At 52.5% G+C, this 956-nt stretch overlaps 1 protein-coding gene across 1 annotated transcript in view; it reads left to right on the top strand.

Annotated features, from left to right (window-relative positions):
- Nucleotides 1-956, top strand: part of RAB15 (RAB15, member RAS oncogene family) — a 30,117-nt gene that overhangs the window by 2,640 nt on the left and 26,521 nt on the right. Inside the window, exon 3 of the mRNA XM_011978331.1 lies at nt 699-783. Coding sequence (XP_011833721.1) covers nt 699-783 — 85 coding nt within the window. The remainder of the gene's footprint in view (nt 1-698; nt 784-956) is intronic.

Raw genomic sequence — 956 nt, 5'->3', positions numbered from 1 at the left:
TCTCACTCTGTTTCGCAGGCTGGAGTGCAGAGTCATGATCTCGGCTCACAGAAACCTTAGCCTAATGGGTTCAAGCAATCCTCCCTCCTCAGCCTCTCAAGTAGCTGGGATTACAGGCGAGCCAACATGCCCAGCTAATTTTTGTATTTTTAGTAGAGACGGAGTTTCACTACGTTGGCCAGGCTGGTCTCCAACTCCTAACCTCAAAGTGATCTGCCCGCCTCAGCCTCCTAAAGTGCTGGGATTACAGGCATAAGCCAACGCACCTGGCCTTTCACTGCTTTTTAAAGACCTAATAGGGTAGACTTTGCTCTCCCTCAATACTCGTTGGTAAGGATAGGCAATTTTCTTAACTCCAGAGAGCATTCGTTTGCTTCTCTCCAGTGCTAACACGTTCAGTGGTAGGAAACTGGGTCTTGAACAAGGGTCATTCATTCTTTGGTACCACTGGCTATACCACACAGAGACATTTAGGGGTCACAATACACTGGTCACCTGGGCACCTATCCTAAGCACCTTAGAGGGAAAACAGAGACTTTTGCCAGTACACCTCCAAAGGATTTTGCACTTGGAGATGGTTTTATGATCATTTCACCCTGGTGGAGGATGTGAGTAGGCATTTTCCCCATTTAAAGAAAAAATGGGGACGGGGGAGGGCTGTGACACAGTCACACAGGTAAGGGGCAGCCAGATGGCAGGGAGGGGGAATTCCACCCACACTCTCGGGGGCTCATGGAGACGGGTGCTCGAATCCAGATCCTGCTCAAGGCCTTCCTACCTCGGGTGAGCCCAGGTGAAGACCAGCCACTGGGGAGCTCGGCCAGGATCCTGCAGATGCAGGGTGCCACGGTGGGTGGAGTTACCGGCGCCAGACTTGGGGTGGGATATGGGGAGAAGTGGTGAGCCCGGAAAGCCGAGCATGGTAGAAGTGGGCTGGGAGGGGGCTCACCTCAACT

This window comes from Mandrillus leucophaeus, unplaced genomic scaffold (genome assembly GCF_000951045.1).
Source record: "Mandrillus leucophaeus isolate KB7577 unplaced genomic scaffold, Mleu.le_1.0 Scaffold192, whole genome shotgun sequence".
Lineage (NCBI taxonomy): Eukaryota > Metazoa > Chordata > Mammalia > Primates > Cercopithecidae > Mandrillus > Mandrillus leucophaeus.
This window is presented reverse-complemented; position numbering and strand designations above follow the sequence as displayed.